The sequence below is a fragment of the Alnus glutinosa genome, chromosome 3 (genome assembly GCF_958979055.1).
Source record: "Alnus glutinosa chromosome 3, dhAlnGlut1.1, whole genome shotgun sequence".
Taxonomy (NCBI): domain Eukaryota; kingdom Viridiplantae; phylum Streptophyta; class Magnoliopsida; order Fagales; family Betulaceae; genus Alnus; species Alnus glutinosa.
This window is the reverse complement of record NC_084888.1, coordinates 14,423,443-14,440,289: the sequence shown is the minus strand read 5'-3', so window position 1 is coordinate 14,440,289 and position 16,847 is coordinate 14,423,443. Positions and strand designations below refer to the sequence as shown.

Here is a 16,847-nt window from a genome sequence, read left to right as displayed (position 1 = left end):
TTTGTAGACAAAAATGGACGCCGATCAGCTCTGTTTGTGATGCTAGAATTAACTCTTGATGGTCTTTTGTAAATCCAATTCTCTATATATATGAGATTAGGGATTTAGGTTTAAACATGCATCTTTTGGGGTTTGTTCGGATTTTCTCAGGTGTATCACTTTAATTTCTCATGTTTTAGTTTACTTTGATGCACGTTTTCTGGGCTTAATTCCAAAGAGCAATTTCTTCTTCTTTTTCCTCTTTGTTCTTCATGTTCTAGCTTAGGTTTTTCTCCCTTTTTGTAATCCGAATTTCCTTAGTTTAATATAGTTGTTTTTAATTCATTTCCTTCTTGTTTCTTTACTGTTTTCCTTTAAATTCATGCTTAGATTAGATTCAATTCATGTCTAGCTAAATTCTGTCTTAGGGTTTGATCCTAATCCTATCCAAAACCTATGTAGTGTTCTTGAGGTTCTTAGGATTTTCTTTAGATGTTTGATGATTGTTAAGGGCTAAAGGATATCAAAACCCATGCTAAAAGGTTTTGGTATCAAGATTCCAATCTATTTATTCATGAAAAAGAGTTAAACTTGTCTATGAGTTTTCTTAGATTTCTTGAGTAAAACCAACATTCTTAGAAATAAGAATGATGTCTTTTGCAATGGTTCTATATGACTTGATGTTTGACTACCTATTAGAGTCACTTTATAGGGTATGCTAGGGAACACCGATCATTTCATACCTTTGGTAGTATAGAATGTCTTTCCATTGTAGTTCAATCTTTACATGGAATAGATCGGTGTGAAACTAGATACCTTATCATTGTGGCCTAGTTAGGGTTTTCGTATATCTTGTATGCTTTTTGGGATGTGTTTTAGAGTAGTAAGCTAGGGAGCATTAGTCACTCCACACCTTTGGTAGAATAAATTTTTTTCAATTATAGTGTAATCTTTACGTGGAGTAGATTAATGTAAAACTAGGTGCTTTATAACTACGTCTAAACGAAAGTATTTTCGTGTCGAGGTCGTCATAATGGTTGACGCCCATTACGCGCTCATATCAAGCATGTTAGGAAGATCCATATGGACTTTAAGCATTTCATTGGTTGAGGATTGGATAAGATCAACACCTTAAGTTTTCTCTTAGTTTGTTTTCAATTTCCGCTTTCATTCCTTCACTTTATTGTTGTAGCTTCAATTCTACAACTCTTGCTTTTATTTTTATCTTTAAGTTAAGTTAGATACGTCTCTTTAGATATCCCGTTACGCAAAACAACCAATAATCTCTGTGGTTCGATCAGCCTTACTATAGTACAGTCGATACGTACTATTACGAGTGGTAAACTTATAAATTTAAAATCCACGTAGCTGCTTGGCGCGCTACCACAGAGAAAGCAAAAAGCTCGCGTCCGGACGTGGTACATACTCGTCCGAACCGCATGCTGTCAGATAAGAGATCGACAGAGCTGAGCACATCCGAACGCTAGAGCATGTCTGTTCGAACGCTTCACACTAGAAGCTGAAAAACAGAGGTAAATATGCAGAAAAAAATTTCCTAACTTTAGCTTTAGAACATTCATGTATAAATAACTGATAAAACAGTCAAATAGCATTTCAAAAATATACCAAGATATAATTGAGAGTTAAAAGTCAATAAGCACAAAAATTTCCCTACAGATAAAAAATTTTCAATAGTAAACTTAACTCATGCAATGCATGTGTGTGTGAAAGCTTTCTCAATAAGGTATGAAGTTTACTGATATGACTTAAAGCAACCGAATTTTCTAAATAAGAGAGAAAATAAATGTTAGATCAGTCAAAAGTCAAACCTTATTTTACTAGGGCTTAGCCACCCTCATCTGATACACTCCCCCTAAGCTGCAACACTTTTCTTTTACTTCGTCCTTTAGTGACCGTCGATTTCCGCAATAATTTGATCATTGACTGTTTCTTTAGGGACAAGATCAAGAACAGATTTAGCATAAGCAGTGGATCTTTTTATTTATCCACATATATTTAGTTTTGAATACTTTTTATCACTTGGTGCTGCAACCTAGAAAGAATGCTAGAATTTATGGGTCCTAGGTTCAACTAGGGTGTTGGTCAATTTGACCATCTTAGCAAAAAAATCTCTCTCATTTAAAATTTCCAGAATCTAAAAGTCAGAGGAGAGAAAAGAAATATCTTAGGGGAGCTTTGGATAGTGCACAATTTTTCATCGCATAAGAAAAGCAACTATCTAGAATTAAGATGCACATGAAAACTTCGCCGATATCAGACATAAACTCTCAATCATATATAAGCATACTCAATTAATGCACAATGAACTAAGATATCAGGCAAAAACCCATACAATATCTGAAAAGCTATATATAAAAAAATAAAATTCTGCATCTTCTCCCCCAATTTTTTTTTTTTTTTGGTTGAAAACAATAAAATAGGAAAAAAAAAAAAAAACAAGGACATGCTTATGGAAAAGGAAATAACATCTAGTCCCAGCATGTTAGGTAAAATCAAACCTGTCCTCAAGGAGAGAGGTTTAGAAATACCAAGACAGAAGAGCAGATGTCCGACGTGCTTTAACTGTCATCCCAAAAAAAAAATCTGCAGATGTTTCTCAAGATAACAAGAGAAAATATGGGGATAGAATAGATGATTCCACAACAACATGCAAAGCATTCATGAGATAAGATTATATAAAGATGCAATGCAAACATACCTGACATGCACTAGGATTTAGGAACCAAAATCCTAGGCATGGGAGACCTCCCCACTAGGTGAGTCCACTCCCCCTCAAGGGGTGAATGGTCTCATCCTTCCTTGCCCATACCTTCTTTACCTGTGAGGCAGGGGTGTGAGCCATGTCCAAATTGATCAGTCTGACTAGGACACTCTTCATCATGTTGACAAGCCCTTCATTGGTCTGATTCTTCTTGGGCTTGTGAGGCTTCATTCTAAAGCATTTGGCTTTGGTGTGGCCATACTTACCACATTGACGGCATGAGGGAGAACCCTTTTGAGGATAATGCCATTGTTGCCGAAAAGCATGATGAGGTTTGGAAGGTTTAGAGCTAGACTTACCTGTCTTTTGCTCTGTTTTCCTGATCCGAGGTTGCGGATGTCGAATTTGAGGATAGTATGGCCTGATGTGTCCAGAGACACCACAATGAAAGCAGGTAGGTTGACTTCATTTGCTGAAATGTTTCTTGAAGGGTTCTGCAAATTTAAGATTAGCATTTTCACAAATAACAAAGTCCTTACCTTTTTGAGATATATGCCTCCTATGGGGTGGAAGATATTTATCTGAAGAGTTTTTCTCAATAAAGCCCTTTCTAAAATCCTCCTTCTTCCAAGGTCTATGGGATTTTAACAGATAACACTTTGGTATAATATTTTTGCGATCTGTTCTTGCGCTAGGGTTCTCAAGGCCACAATGGTGGCCGCCGGGGGCTTTAAGGGCCCTCCGATGGTGGCGGGGAGGACTCGGTCTTTTGCGGAGTTGGTGTCGATACCACCTCAGCCCATCCCTGAGGTTGTGGTTCCGTTTCGACCTCCCCAGGTTGTGGATGGGGAAGTTTGCGTACAGTTTTCCAGGGACGAAATTGAGAGATCAGGGGCCCCGTTTCAGTCTGCTATGGTGATGAAGTTTCTGAAGCAAAGGCCCTCACTCGATCGGATCCGTACGTTCATTAATGGGCGTTGGGGCCTAGTCTCTTAGCCAGTAGTCTCAGCGATGCGGAAGCCCAGAAACGTGTTCGTTCGATTTTCTTTGGAGGAAAATTATATCAAGGCTATGTCCCGTGAAAGCAGCGAGATTGATGGGGTCAATTACCGCAATTTTCAGTGAACGATGGACTTCTCAGAAGAGGTGGAACCTGTGATGGCACCGGTTTGGATTAACTTACCGGGGCTTGCTCCGAACTTCTATCAAGAGTCATACCTACGAAATATTACTGCTCTAGTGGGAATTCTCCTTCGGAGAGACAATGCAACAAAATGTGCGACTCGCACGGATGGGGCTAGGGGCTGTGTTCTAAAGGATATCTCCCAACCACCAGTGCAACATGTGTGGATTGGGATGCCTTGCCAGCTTTCCAGTGTGCGTCAGGAAATTATTTATGAAACCCTTCCGGCCTTTTGCACCAAATGTAGTACACAAGGGCATAATATTGGCACTTGTAAGCTGTTGGTGAAGGACATAGGGAAAAAGAAGGAATCGGGTCTTGTATGGAAGCCGCAAAAACTCATAGCACCAGAGAAGATGGTCGTCTTGGGGGGAAATCGGTCCTCTGTTTCAGGAGAACCTGTGGGAGATGATTTGGCTGTCAAGGAAAATACTCTTGAGGCTAAAAATTCTGGGGTGAATAAGGAAGTTTTTGTCATGGAGAGTGAAAAAATTGGAATGTATTGCGGGGATGAAGGGCTAGCTAGAAGTGACGAAGGGCTGTCCAAGGATCAATTGGAGTCAATGGAAATAAATGTTAAAGGTTCAACTGAGATGAGGGGTCCTGAATTGATCATAGCGGGAGCTACTCTGGAGGTTAATACTAACATGGATTGTACAATGAAATCTATGGAGATTGGTGGGGATTCTGGCAATTCTAGAGGGGCTGGCCTACTGAATGGTGAAAAGGAGTGCGATCCTATATCTATAAATGGCTCTCTGGATGGTGTTATATTGGAGAATCTAGATGATAATGTTGAGGAGTTGGCCAAGGAAAATCTTGGGGGGAGGAGAGTCGAAAAAGTAGCCAAACCTGTGATGAGGAGTTCAGGGTCTGTTTCGGATTCAGAGGGAGTAGGTGTGATACCGCATTTTGCGAAAGAAAAAGATGGTGTCTTGGATACAGAAATTTTGAAACCAAAGATGCGATCTAGTATGAAGCTACGCAGTTCCTCACAGGCTCCTAGCAAGCCTGAACGGATTGATCAATGTTAGACAACCTGCTGTTTTGGAATTGTCGAGGACTCGGTTCCTCGAAGACACGATTATGTGCTATGATAAAAGTTTTAAAGCCGAAAATTTTAATTATTGCGGAGCCTTTTCGACAAGATTGTAAATTGCACGTTGGTAAGGTATGTTGAAATTTGATGTTTCTTATTCGAATGGTGATTCGGGTGGTAAATTGTGGGTCTTCTGGAAAGATGAGGTTCAAGTTAATATTCTTCAGGAGTCGAATCAGCATGTTACTTTTATAATCAACTCTTCTTTGCTCATTTCTGCTATCTATGCTAAATGTAATTACATGGAGAGAAGGCAGCTCTGGGATGGTCTTCTGTCATTTGGAGTTTTACAGATGCCTTGGATGATTATTGGCAATTTTAATACTATTCGTCATGATGGGGAACGAAGAGGAGGTTGTCCGTGTTTGCCAAGGGCAATGGAAGATTTTTCCTCTTTTATACAAAATGGTGGATTGATTGAAGTGCCTTTTTCTGGAAATAAACTGTCTTGGTGTAATGGGCGTGGAGGTTTGACTCGTAGTTGGGCTCGTTTGGATAGGGCTTTGTGTAATACAAGGCTTTTGGATAGTTGGTCGACGGTTTCATTGAAATATTTACCTCGGAAATCGTCAGATCATGCGCCTATGTCTCTTCGGTTGGAGATTTCAAATAAGAGGTATGGTCCTAGCATTTTTAGATTCCAACAGATGTGGATGTTGCATGAAGGTTTTGGGGGGTTTGTTCATAATCTATGGAATGAGGAGGTGGAAGGAGCTGGTTTGTGGAAGCTTGCTTATAAGTTGAAAAAAGTTAAAAATGCTCTTAGAAGATGGAATCGTGAGGTTTTCGGTTGGACTACAGTGCACTTAAAATGACTGGAGGAAAAGGTTGAGCAAAAGGAAACTCAATTGCAAGAGTCTTATTTACAAGAAGTGGAAGCGGAAATGCTTGAGGCTCAAGCAGAATTAAACGCTTAGTTGAAACGAGAGGAAACCAGAATTGCTCAAAAAATTAAAAATACATGGATAGGGCATGGGGAGGTTAATGCTTCTTTCTTTGCAGCTTTGCAGACTAGGAAGAAGAGCATTATTAATTCGATGAAACTTCCGGATGGTAGAATGATGTCTACGCCAGAAGAGATTCATAATGAAGCAGTTGTTCACTTTGCTGATTTTTTGAGTCACAGGGCATCGGCGTCGGTGCTTAGTTTATCAGATATTATCCAAGAAGAGGTAAGGGAATCTGAAAATTTGAATTTATGTAGGAGCCCTACGGAGCAGGAAATTAAAGATGCCTTGTTTGATATTCTGATTAATAGCAGCCCTGGCCCAGATGGATTTACTTCTGGTTTCTTCCAACATTGTTGGGATTTTATTCAGACAGACTTGATCGAGGCAGTCAAGGATTTTTTTGTGGGTACGGCGTTTCTGAGGTATTACACCGCTTCCTTTCTTGTTTTGATTCCGAAAGTGCCGGACCCATGTTCCTTTGATAAATTTAGGCCTATTAGCCTTTGCTCGGTTGTGTATAAAATATGTTCAAAGCTGATTGTGAATCGATTATCTGCTGTTTTGTGTCGTTTGGTTTTTGAAGAGCAAGGAGCCTTTCTGCCTGGCATAAGTATTTTTGAGAACATAAGTCTTACACAGGAATTGGCTCAAGACATAAATAAACCAATTCGGGGGGGTACCATTATGATGAAAATTGATATAGCCAAGGCTTATGATACGGTAGACTGGGAGTTTTTGTTGAAAGCGCTGAATGCGTTTGGGTTTTCTTTGGGGTTTTGTAAGCTGATTTCCAACTGTGTTTCTTCTTCTTGGTTCTCTGTGGTTATGAATGGCACTTCTAAAGGTTTTTTTAAGGCTGGTAGGGGTCTTCGCCAGGGGGATCCTTTATCCCCTTATTTATTTATTTTGGTGGAGGAGGTGTTTTCAAGATTGTTGCGGAAGAAAGTTCAGGATGGGACTATTGGATATTATTTGCAACCTAGAAAGGGCCCGTTAATATCCCATTTGCTTTATGCGGATGATATGGTTATTTTTTCAACTGGTAGAAAGAAAGATGTGAGGAGCATTTTAGAAGTTCTTGATATCTATGCCCAGTGGTCTGGTCAAGTGGTCAACGCCTCGAAGTCATCTATATTTTTTTCCAACCGTATATCAGATTCTAGGCATCAGGAGCTGATTAGAGTATCTGGTTTTTCGATGGGGAATTTCCCAACGCGATATTTGGGGGTTCCCATTTTCTCTGGTAGGGTTAAATCTTGGTATTTTGATGACTTGTAGATTAAAATTTCTAAAAAGATTGAGGGTTGGAAGATGAGATATCTTTCTGCTGGTGCCAGATTACTTCTGATTAAGCACGTTCTTTCAAGTTTGCCGGTGCATTTATTATCAGTCTTACCAGTGCCCAAGCAAATATTTGGGAAGATTAACAGACTTATTAGTACGTTTTTCTGGGGTTTGTCTGAAGGAAGGCGAAAGAGGAAATGGGTGAGTTGGGAATATGTTTGCAGGCCCGTGGATGAAGGCGGCGTGGGGATCAGAAATATTATGGATGTCTACAGCTCCCTTCAATCCAAATTTGCCTGGAAATTCCTCTCGGAGGATACCTTATGGTCGCGTTTCTTTAAAGCCAAGTACGTGAAGAATCAACACTTTTCCCTTGTGGATTCCTCTAAAGACTCTAGATTTTGAAAAATGCTTATTAAAGCAGTTCCCCTGGTTATTGACAAATCTGTATGGAGTGTGAAAGACGGGAACCTATCATTTTGGCGGGATAAGTGGATGGAGTTGGGTCCTATATGTCCAAATGTTCAGATATCTGATTTGCCTTTCTTAAAAATAAAAGATTGCATGGTTGAACATAGTTGGGATGTGGACTTGGTTGTTCAGCTAGTGGGTCAAGAGGTTGCTGATGATATTTTCTCTCAGATTGATGGCACTAAACCAGGAATGGATCATTTAATATGGCTTGGTAGTAGGGATGGGAGATTTTCAACAAAAAGTGTTTGGGACTGGCTTCGTATTTCGGTTCCAAAGCACCAATGGACAAACTGGATTTGGCACTCTGCTTTACCAAAAATTATTTCAGTTGTTGTGTGGAAGGCGATGACAAATAGCTTAAGTGTGGATGACCGTATAAGGCGTATTGGTATCTCTTTAGCCTCAAAATGTGAATGTTGTCCACAGGACGACTTTGAGGACCTGGATCATGTGCTTTACAGTGGCAAGATTGCGGCTAAGCTTTGGCAAATATGCTCTAGTTTCCTGGGTATTCCTTATGTGGCTACTCGGTCTTGGTTGGTTACTGTTCAAGCTTGGTTTCGAAGAACTAAAAAATCCTCAAAGGTTGGTAATTTGATTGGGTTGATTCCCTGTATCATTATTTGGAATCTATAGATATAGAGGTGTTCGGCTTGTATGGAGGGACAAAATATATGCTTTAATGTTTTGTGGCGGAAGGTTAAATACTGGATTCATTGGGTTGGTTTAAGGCTCAGGGATACCGGTAATTGCATCATCGTGATCAAGCAATTCTTAAAGAATTAAATTTGCCGGCTGTTTCTTTTTCGAAAAGCAACTTCGTTGCAGTATCTTGGGAGAAGCCAGAGCTGGGTTGGTTCAAATTAAATACGGATGGTAGTAGTTTGGTGAATCCGGGGGAATCAGGTGCGGGGGGGCTGATTAGAGACCATAAAGGTAATCTGATCGTTGCATTTTCGGAGTATTTTGGTATTAGTTCTAATAATAAAGCTGAATTATTGGGGGTTCTAATTGGTTTGCGAAAATGCAAGGCGATGGGTTTACGTAATATTGTTGTTGAACTTGACTCATCCCTGATTGTGACTTGGTTCGAGAAAGGTAGTTGTCGGGTTTGGTACTTGGAGGATTTTTGGGAGGAAATTTTACTTCTCATCAGTGGCCTGAATACTCGGTTTAACAGTGTTTTTAGAGAGGGTAACCAAGCTGCGGACTGGCTCAGTAAACGTGGTAGTGCGGGGATTACGTATGAATATAATTCGAATAATATTCCTAAGGAACTCAAAGGGATATTACGGGTAGATAACTGTGGTTTATCTTGTTTAAGAATGAAGTAAGTTGTGGTCTGTCTTTCATGGGATGGTGGTTCTTTGTAAATCCTGTGAATTTTGGATGTTATCATGGTATTCCTCCGCCAAAAGTGAGGCTTTTATCTAATAAATTTAGGCCGGGATCACTATTGGACATGTGATCTCGTCTATTCTAAAAAAAAAAAAAAAAAAAAAAAAAAAAGGAGTTAGGCTTCACACAGTTATTTAAGCAAGAATTTTCAGAATTATCCAAACAAGCAGTGTCTACTATCACAGGCTTAATAAAAATAGAATCTAATTCAGAATTAGAAGCATGTGAAGTAGAAACACTCAAATCATAAACAACAACTAAATCAGGCTTGTTAGGAATATCTGAATGAATACAAAGCATGCTCTTTAAATTATCACTAGAAAATTTTTTTCAAGAGATCTTCAAATTCTTTTAATTTATTCTCAAGTGTATCAATAATGTCAAATGGCATGGTATTCTCAGATTTCAAAGAGTCAATCAAAGCATGTGATTCAGATAACTGAACATTCAAAGACTCTTTTTCTTGCTTCACCTTTTTGAGCTCTTTTGGAGAAACAATTTTATCTAATTTAGCAAAAACTTTAGAGAGCTTAATATCATAATTTTCTTCAGATAACTGAGAGAAATCCATGATAAAAGGTGTAATAAAAAAAATAGAATTTACAAAAGAGATAAGGATCACACTCAAGAAATAAATCTAAAACAGAGTGTACCAAGCTCTGCTACCAATTGAAAATATTTATTGACTTCTAATTTAAACCTAGTGTGTGTGTTTGTGTGCAAACAAATATCTTAAATGCGGAATTTAAATAAGACAAGATATTTGTTACGAAGTGGAAACTCTATGAAGATAAAAAACCACTCTGGGCAGCCAAACCCAGGAAATCCACTATCCAAAAACAAAGCTAGTTACAAGACACTCGTACTCACATAACCCTATGTAGTAGTCATACCTTTAACTCTGATGTGTAACCCAACACGAACGCTTTCCAACCAGATCTTCCACCTGAAGGGGTTTTTTATGGATTCCTTTACCCTAGGGCTGAACCCTAAGATAGACTTCACATGAACAACTGAGCACACACGACAACGGCTTGAGAGCTAGCGGATCTTTAATTCTCCCTAAACACCCTCTCAAAGCACTATGGAATTCACTGTTGAATTCTGTACAAAATACTAGCCTAGAGCCCCCTATTTATAGGCTTAAAGAGACCTAAAAAGCTGCTGAGATTCGGACTTTGGCTGGCGAGCATTAGGACGGAAGTTAGCCACGTCCGGACGGTTTTCTGCGATATCCTTTCAGAAACAGAGTAATTTTATCTTTATTAGGTTCACGTCTAGACGGCTTGATCGAGCGTCCGAACGGTCTTCGCTAAAATCATTTCCGCGTTCGAACGGAACTCTAGAATATTCTAAAATACTGGACATTGTCCGGACGTGTTGCCACATCACCTGGACGTATTGCAGAGACTTCCCAAACAGTATCGACTTCTAAAATCCAACTACTTGTTGAATACTGATTGACCTGGGGTCCGGATGGTGTTACTTTGATGTCCGGACGTCTTCAATGTTTATCTGTAGGACACTGCAGGGCATCCGGATGCCTTCAAAGGCTTGTCCGGACGGTTGCACAGGAACTGGCTGTTATGACTTGAGAAATTGCCTAGAATCTTCATGGGCATCTTCTTAGAAACTTGTGACCATACACATGGCATGAAATGAGACATTGTCCATATTACTTGAAGACTCTGAATAGAACCGATAAACTTGTTAAAAAGCAACCGTTACATAAAATGTTTTTGTCAAACAGAATGTTGCCAATATAAAATACTAACACTCTATGTAGAGTACTTGAAGTCGAAGGAGACACGCCAACAGCACGTGCATGAGCTGAACAGTCTACAGACTAAGAAGCATTCCTTACTGCTCAAGATCCAGGATATAGATGAGAAGTTGTTGGAGACACAGCTAAAGTTGTAGAGGGTCATTGATGAGAAGCTTACCCATATGCTATCAATCCAGAAGAGTCCAATAGACAAGACAGGACTCGAGTATGTAGCCTCTACTTCTGATATCCCCTCTACTTCCAAAACTGTGTTTATCAAGCCCACTGTCCCCGAGCCTCCAACCATCTACGTGGATAAAGGAAAGGAAGTCATTGGTAGAGATGTTTCGGCTGTTGCAAAGGCCACTCAAAAGACTCCTACCATTAGAAGGCCTCCTATATGCCACCACTGTGGTTTAAGTGGTCACATCTGAACCTAGTGTTCACTTCTCAAAGCTCAAAGATCAAAGGTCAAGAAGGAACAGCCAAGACAAGCTACATCCGGCACTAGACCTCTACCACGGCATCAGGCTTCACAACATCTGGCTCCACAGCATCAGCAACAACAACAGTGATTTGTTCCTGCCAATCAAAATGGCAAACCTAAGACAAACAAATTAAGGCACTACAAGAAGAAGCCACAAAAGCCTGAAAGTGACCAATTTTATAAAGAGTTGAATATTTTGATGTGGAGTATGATAAGGTGGATGAACAACCAGATGAAGGCATGCTAACAACCACCACTGGGAAGGCAGGTATGGGTCAGAAGGATGAAGCCATTCACCCATTGAGGGGGAGTGGACTCACCTAGATGGTGAGGTTACACATGCCTAGGATTTGGTTCCTAATCCTAGAGTGTTAGTATTTTTATTGGCTACATTTTGGTTAAAACAAAAACACTTTATGTAATGGTTGCAAGACAGTCTATTTTTAAATTGGAATCTTCATACATAGAGACATGTACTGTTCACAAGCTTATAGAAGATACCCATGAAGTTTCCATTGCAAAAACCAAGACAAATCAGCCGGTTCCTGTGCAACCGTCTGGACGGGCCTTTGAAGGCGTCTAGACGCCCCGTAGTTTCTTACAGATAAACATTGAAGACGTCCGAGTGTTAGAACATCACCGTCCGGACGCTCGGTCAATCAGTATTCAACAAGGAGTCTGTTTCAGAAGTCGACACTGTTTGGGAAGTTTCTGCAATACATCTGGACGACAAGGCAACACGTCCAGACGATGTCCAGTCTCTGCGAGACGTCTGGACGACTCGACAACACTTCCGGACGATATCCTGTAATTCAGATAACTCCAGATTTTCATTCGAACGCGGAAAGGATTTCAGTGAAGACCGTTCGGACGCTCGGTCAAGCCGTCTGGACGCAAACCTGATAAAGATTGAATTACACGATTTCTGAAAGATATCATAGAAAATCGTCTGGACAGGGCTAACTTCCGTCCGAACGCTCGACAAACAGAGTCTGATTTTCAGTAGTTTTTAAGGTCTTTTAAAGCCTATAAATAGGGGGCTCTAGGTCTATGCTTTGTACAGAATTCGACAGTGAATAATTCTATAGTACTTTGAGAGGGTGTTTAGGGAGAATCGAAGATCCGTTAGCTCTCAAGACGGTGCCAGTGTGTGCTCAAGTGTTCGTGTGAAGTCTATCTTAGGGGTCGGCTCTAAGGTAAAAGAATCCATCAAAAACCCCTTCAGGTGGAAGAATTGGTTGGGAAGCATTCGTGTCGGGCTACACGTCAGAGTTAAAGGTATGACTACTGCATAGGGTTATGTGAGTACGAATGTCTTGTAACTAGCTTTGTTTTTGGATAGTGGATTTCCTGGGTTTGGCTGCCCCGGAGTGGTTTTTTTTCTCTTCATAGAGTTTCCACTTCGTAACAAATATCTGTCTCATTTAAATTTCGCATTTAAGATATATGTTTGCACACAAACACACACTTGGTTTAAATTACAAGTCAATAAATTATTTTCAATTGGTATCAAAGCTTGGTACACTCTGGTTAAGATTCATTTCTTGAGTGTGATCTTTTATTGACTTCTTGTTTTTATGGAAAAATCTTATGATATGAGTGATAATAATACTACATCCTCCTCACATGCTATGCCTGCTCATAGAACTATGTTTGTTAAGCCTGGCATGTCTACTCATTATTCGTCTAGTAGGAATATAGATAAAAGGTACAGATCTATCCCAACTTGTCATTATTGTGGTATTATTGGTCATACTCGTCTTAACTGCTTTCAAATACGCTCTCAGAAACCATGGGATAAAAAGCATGTTCTTAAGGAAAATGAGCCTGGTATTAGAAATCAGATCAATAATCTATGTGATCAAGTAAAACTCATTAGTGAAAAATTAGAGAATCCTACCCTTTTTAAGAAAAATTATGTCATGGCCAAAAAGGAAAAAGATGTCTCTAAACATGTGTGGGTTAAGAAAAGTGACAATCTATGTTTAGTTGCTTATACTGCTTTAAAAGTCCTAGATACTTGCTTATGGTATTTGGATAGTGCTTGCTCCAAACATATGACAGGTGACAGGGGACTTCTTAAAGATATTCAAATGGCTAGAGGAGGAAGAATTACTTTTGGAGATGGAAGCCAAGCCAAAGTGATTGGAAATGGGCAGATTAACATTCCAGGGTTAGAAGTATCTCAAAAAGCCCTATATGTAGAAGGTCTCAAGGCAAATCTTCTCAGTATCAGCCAATTGTGTGATGATGGTTTGGTTGTCCAATTTGACAGCAACATCTTTGACAGCAATGGAAAATGGCTAATGGGAGGTGAGAGGACTAGTGACAATTGTTATGGCATTCCAAATCTCTCTTCAGATTCTCAAATCATTTGCAATAAAGCTACCATTGATGAAAGTGAGTTATGGCATCAACAGTTGGGTCATTTAAACTTCACCAACATGTTCAAAATTGCAAGCAAAGAAGTTGTCAAAGATCTTCCTAAATTGAAAGATACTGGAAAAGGAGTTTGTGGTTCATGCCAACTGGGAAAACAGACTCATACTGCTCATAAAAAGACATAAGGTATTCATACTTCCCGTAACTTAGAATTGTTTCACATGGATCTCATGGGTCCCACCCGAACCTCTAGTCTCGGTGGGAAGAAATATATTCTGGTTATTGTAGATGACTATTCTTGGTACACTTGGGTTCTTCTTCTTCTGGAAAAATTTGATGCGTTTGAAGCTGCTCAGCAGTTGTTCAAAAAAAATTCAAATAGAGCTAAATAGTCATATCATGAGGATTCGCAGTGATCATGGCAAAGAATTTGAGAATGCTCGGTTTGAAGAACATTGTCATTCATATGGCATTCAACTGGAGTTTTCTTCTCCTATTACTCCTCAACAAAATGGAGTTGTAGAGCGGAAAAACATAGTTTTATAGGAAATGGCTCGAGTAATGATTCACTCTTAAAATCTTGCTCAACATTTTTGGGGAGAAGCGATCAATATTGCATGTCATATCATCAATAGAGTCTACCTGAGGCCAGACACGAGCAAGACTCCATACGAGATTTGGCGAGGTAAGAAACCCACTGTTAAATATTTTTGAACTTTTGGTAGTATATGCTATATTCTACGAGACAAGGAAAATCTGGGAAAGTTTGATCCCAAAAGTGATGAAGGCATGTTCTTGGGATACTCCACCAACAGTCGTGCCTACAGAGTCTATAACACCAGGATAGAAACAGTGATGGAGTCTATAAATGTGGTCATTGATGATGAGATTAGGGCACATAGCAAGGGGGAGATTTCTCAGTCCACCCTAGAGACACTACCTTCTCTCACAAGTAATGTAAGTGAGACTTCCTCTGCAGCAATAGAACCTGTATCTATTCTTTGTATCTCTCCTACCGCAACAGATGTTCTTCCTGACTCACCGGATGCTGAACCGTTGAGGAAACTGATCCTACATCAGATCAAGATTTAGAGCCGATAAATCCTCCAATTGAACCCGCATCTTGGGTCAAACTCAATCATCCTTCCAGGCAGCTTATTGGGAATCTCAATGAAGGTAGTCGATTAAGAAGTAGAATAATCAACCCCTCTAATGAGATTGCTAGTCAAGTGACTTACAATTGCTATCTGGCTCAATTTGAACCAAAGAAAGTGGAGGAAGCCTTCCAAGATGACAGCTGGGTCACTGCTATGCATGATGAGTTGCTTCAGTTCTCTCGTAATGATGTCTGGACTCTAGTGTCTAGACCATCTGATCAAAATATCATCGGCACAAAGTGGATTTTCAAGAACAAGTCAGACGAACATGGTACGGTGATTCGAAATAAAGCACGGCTTGTTGCTCAAGGGTACACTCAGATTGAAGGAATAGATTTTGATGAAACTTTTGCTCCAATTGCCCACCTTGAATCTATCAGAATTCTGCTCTCTATATCCTGTCATCTAGGCTTCAAGCTTTATCAAATGGATGTCAAGAGTGTGTTTCTGAACGGCATTCTTCAAGAAGAAGTTTATGTAGAACAACCAAAAGGATTTCTGGATCCTCACTATCCTCATCATGTCTACAAACTGAAGAAAGCCTTGTATGGTCTCAAACAAGCTCCACGAGCATGGTATGTGAGACCAACCACTTATCTTCTGGAAAAAGGGTTCACAAGAGGACAGGCAGATCGGACCCTGTTCATCAGAAATCAAGGAAATCACAAACTCATTGCACAAATCTATGTAGATGATATCATCTTCGGAGCAACCTTAGATTCTCAAGCTCATGAGTTTGCTGAAGAAATGAAACAAGAATTTGAGATGAGTATGATAGGTGAGTTGACCTATTTTCTGGGGATGCAAGTCAAACAAACTTGTTAAGGGATATTTATTTCTCAAGCTAAATATGCAAAAGATCTGGGAAAACGGTTCGGTCTGGATGGGAAAAGCCATGCTCGTACTCCCATGAGCACAAATGTCAAGATTAATGTTGATCCAACAAGCAAACAAATAGATCCCACTCTTTAGAGAAGTATGATTGGCAGTCTTCTCTATCTTACGGCACGTTGACCAGATATTGCTTTCAGTGTCGGAGTTTGCGCTCGATTTCAAGCTAATCCTAAGGAATCTCATCTTACTGCAGTCAAGTGCATCATCAGTTATGTAAATGCCACTGCTAATTATGGTATCTGTTTTTCTAGAGAAACAAATCTTATGCTTACAGGATACTCTGATGCAGACTGGGCTGGAAATGCTGATGATAGAAAAAGTACCTCTGATGGTTGTTTTTATGTTAGTAGTAGCTTGGATAAGTCGGAAACAAGCCTCAACTTCTCTTTCTACTGCAGAAGCTGAGTGTATTGCTGCTGAAAGTTGTTGTACCCAGTTATTGTGGATGAAGAAATTACTTTGTGATTATGGCTTCATTCAAGACACTATGGTCATTCACTATGATAATATCAGTGCCATCAATATTTCAAAGAATCCAGTTCAGCATTCTCGGACCAAGCACATCGACATCCGACATCATTTCATCCGTGACCTTGTCGAATCCAGGGAAGTAGCTCTTATGTTTATTCCCACAGAAAATTAATTGGCTGATATCCTCACCAAACCTCTTGATGGAAGCAGGTTTGAATCTCTTAGAAAAGCCATTGGTATTTGTGACATGTCCTAGACATTTTTTTAATTCATGCTCGGATACGACTCTTCTTTTCCTCTTAGTCTCTTCTGTGGGGTGCAGTATTTTTTTTAATAAAAAAAAAATAAAAATTTTGGGATTTTGGTGCAAGGGTTTTGCTTCAACATCTTTCAACTATCTCATGTATATTTATCTTTGTTAACAGTTCTCTATGCTTTGATAAAATATACATTCATATGGTTCAGTTTCTAAATCTGATATGTGCTGAATTTTCTTGCTGCATCTCTACTGATAGTTGCTTCTCTCATGCGATAAAACCTGTGCACTATCTAAGGCTCCCCGAAGATATTTTTTTCTCTCCTCTGACTTTTAGCTTCTGTTT

The 16,847-nt window shown here is 39.6% G+C and overlaps 1 protein-coding gene across 1 annotated transcript; it reads left to right on the top strand.

Moving 5' to 3' along the window:
* Positions 1 to 3,829: 3,829 nt before the first annotated feature.
* LOC133863209 (uncharacterized) lies at positions 3,830 to 4,918 on the top strand. The gene has a single exon (XM_062299177.1). The coding sequence runs from the start codon at positions 3,830 to 3,832 to the stop codon at positions 4,916 to 4,918; it is 1,089 nt and encodes a 362-aa protein (XP_062155161.1).
* Positions 4,919 to 16,847: the final 11,929 nt, after the last annotated feature.

What these genes read in the sequence shown, in the direction of transcription:
- LOC133863209 (XM_062299177.1), top strand. Translation starts at nt 3,830, where the DNA reads ATGGACTTCTCAGAAGAGGTGGAACCTGTGATGGCACCGGTTTGGATT.